The sequence below is a fragment of the Sinocyclocheilus rhinocerous genome, unplaced genomic scaffold, assembly GCF_001515625.1.
Source record: "Sinocyclocheilus rhinocerous isolate Xijiao unplaced genomic scaffold, SAMN03320098_v1.1 scaffold235, whole genome shotgun sequence".
Lineage (NCBI taxonomy): Eukaryota > Metazoa > Chordata > Actinopteri > Cypriniformes > Cyprinidae > Sinocyclocheilus > Sinocyclocheilus rhinocerous.
Genome location: NW_015646367.1, coordinates 155,556 through 158,679, shown reverse-complemented (window position 1 = coordinate 158,679; position 3,124 = coordinate 155,556). Strand labels below are relative to the sequence as shown.

The window sequence follows — 3,124 nt, the reverse complement described above, 5'->3', positions numbered from 1 at the left end:
CAATTCAGAACATGGTAGCTACCATATAGCAACAACATAAACAGAACAGCAGAAAAACCACCCAGAATGCCCTAGCAACCACCTAAAGCAAATTGGCACCCATGCAGAACATGGTAGCAACGCCATAGCGACCAAACAGAACACCCTGGCAACCAGCCAAAACACCCTAGCAACTGTCGAGCAACACCACAGCCAAAAAAAAAACCCTAGTAATGCCCTGCCAAACACTTTTGCACCATGACAAGTGACTTCTTCTGCAGCAAATCAAACGCTCACATTTTCTTACTAGATAAATTATTAAAATAAAGTAGAAATAAAACTCCAGGTTACTTTATGAGGACATCACTAGATAACTGTGTAGAGACAGAGAGAGAGAGAGAGAGCAAGCATGATAGATGAAGTAGGGAGGTGCTGGAAGAGCGAACGAGAGATAAGAGAGAGAGAGAGAGCAGTGCCTGAGGAACACTCAGACAGAACAAATGAGCAGCCGTGGCTCGACTCCCGCCAGAGACGCTGATATCGGCACGCCGGAGAGAACTGCTTCACCAGGAGTCAGATTACAGCGCTCTGACACACGGCTGAGGACGGAGGTGCGAGAGCGAGACTGAGAGTTTCTCTGAAGTGGGATCTCTGTTCACACACAGAGAGAGGGACAGAAAACTAGCAAGGTGTTGTTGCAGTCCTCGTGGTCCCTGTTCCCACATGCACAGATGAGATCATGGATTCACTCTTGACGGCAGCGTTACACGGGGATGCCACAGATCTGGACGCATGATGACCATGGAGAGCATGTTTATGGGTAAGTTTGAAAGTCTGTGGTTTTGTTTTGTAGGCTCCCCATCTGGCAATCGCAGCGGGGGTTTCTCGCAGGGACACGTGGTCCCTGTTCCCACATGCACAGATGAGATCATGGATTCACTCTTGACGGCAGCGTTACACGGGGATGCCACAGATCTGGACGCATGATGACCATGGAGAGCATGTTTATGGGTAAGTTTGAAAGTCTGTGGTTTTGTTTTGTAGGCTCCCCGTCTGGCATTCGCAGCGGGGGTTTCTCGCAGGGACATCAGAGGAGCGCGGCTCGCGTGCCTCACCAGACACCTGATTTGTTGCGGTGGAGTTTAGCAGGGCGTGAAATCGTGAGCTACAACAAAACTGAAGGGATTAGGAGATTTTAGGAAGCGTGTGGCTGGAAATGAAGCTTCCCGCTGAACGGATGATTCCTTTCCGAATGCGCGGAGGAACGGGAACAGAGCTCTCCACGGGAGATACAGCAGATCTGTTGCTCTGAGGTGAAGCCGATGCATTAGATGCAGGTTTTAGGGGCTTGAAAACATGATAAAACAGTTTTAGAATGGCCAGAACAAGTACTGGGATTGTTAAATAACATGAACATGAACTTTTAAGACGCTAGGTTTACATTTGTATGAATTTAAAAGGCAAAGTTTGTATTTTTTTAGATGCTTTTTACCATTTGTTATCACCTTTCAACTTTTTTGCAGTCCTTAAAAAATAATGCAATTATTATTTCTGTTTAAAATAGTTTTATATGAAGTATAGCATGTCACTCTGCTGCTTAACAGGTCACACCATGTCTACACCAGACGCAGGTGGCGTCCCATGATGCACGACCACTAAATCGCTCACAAAGCCGTGTCCACTGGAAGTGACTGAAGCTCCTTTTGATGGAAACCTTCCATTTTTCTATTTTTTTCTCTGTTTCTATTTTTGGTATTCTGTATTGCGCAGCCATTTTTTCAATGGTTCTTTATTTACAAATAGATTTTACTATGCATTTTTTTTTTTAAATAACGTCTGAATGAAATCAAAGCTACCTTGACGTTTTTGGTCCCTGATGTGCAGCTTCGATTTTTACACCAAAAAACATAATTTAGAAGTAATAAGCTATTTTCAGTCCTGTTTTTAACCCCCCTCATCAGAACGTTCTGTTTGAATAGGCGTGGCAGATTGTAGACTCGAAAGTAAACGCCCACTGCTATGATTGGCTAACAGTTGTGTATGTTTGACAGCCTACGTCCTTCACAGATGGACGCTGCTGTGATTTAGGTTAAAAACACATAAATACTCTGTAATAACAGACAAAGCAATAGTGACCACATAATAAAAACAGTTACTCACACTTGTGTTGCGACATTACTGTCGGATCCAATATAGTCGGCATAGCATTGTCTTTCAGATTCAGTCTTTCTGAAAATCCCGCGTCAAATTGTGCCTTGTTTGTAAACAAATCCGTGCTAAAATGAAGTGAACAAAGGACTGAGTTCCTACTGATGTGGTCTGGATCTTCATTAAAAATAAAGTTCATCCACTCTTTCCAAACGTAGGGATCAGAAGGAAGGCAATGCAAAGCACTGCACAACGTCTTGTTGTCTTCGGAGCTTCTTTATCATTTGGTTTCTGCGTAGACCTGCGTTTGCCTCTCTCATTATTTGCACGAATCAGTGGGCGTGGCTAAACAGGCAGTGATGTAGAAGCAGGCGTTGATCATCTTCTGCGGAGGCGGTGTTTAGCCACACTATTATGTCATAAAGTGGCACATTCCACAATCTGTCATTTTGGCTGACTGCCTTCAATATAAGCTGTTTTTAGACTAACGAGAAAGTTTTGAGTTCTGAAACTTACAGGATGTTTTTTTTTAGTACAATGACCTCAAAAGATCAAAATAATTGAGATTTTCTCAGTTCATGACCCCTTTAACTTAGGAGCGCTATTGGTGTGAATCCACAGTGCTGCCTATGAAGGGATCTCACTAGGTTTTGAAACAGACCCACTGTGTAATGTTGACCTCAACATTATAGGTATAAGGAGCCATTCGCACAGAACGTGTCTTTCCATTCCACTGCACTACTTTCCCTTTGTTTTTCTATGTAAACACACGCTAGATGGACATCTTTGACTTGTGCTTGCATTACTAAAAATGCAGCACTCCGGTTAAAAGAAATTCAGCTTTTAAAGGGGTGGTTCATTGCGATTTCACTTTTTTAACGTTAGTTAGTGTGTAAACTCGCTGTTTGAGCATAAACCCGTGGCTGCTTTTCAAATGTACATAACAGATTTAAAGGGGTCATATGATGCGATTTCAAGTTTTCCTTTCTCTTTGGAG

At 43.1% G+C, this 3,124-nt stretch overlaps 1 protein-coding gene across 1 annotated transcript in view; it reads left to right on the top strand.

Moving 5' to 3' along the window:
* Positions 1-884: 884 nt before the first annotated feature.
* LOC107707621 (zinc finger protein 385D-like) overlaps positions 885-3,124 on the top strand; it is a 71,841-nt gene continuing 69,601 nt past the window's right edge. Inside the window, exon 1 of the mRNA XM_016511697.1 lies at positions 885-990. Coding sequence (XP_016367183.1) covers positions 963-990 — 28 coding nt within the window. The 5' untranslated portion in view covers positions 885-962. The remainder of the gene's footprint in view (positions 991-3,124) is intronic.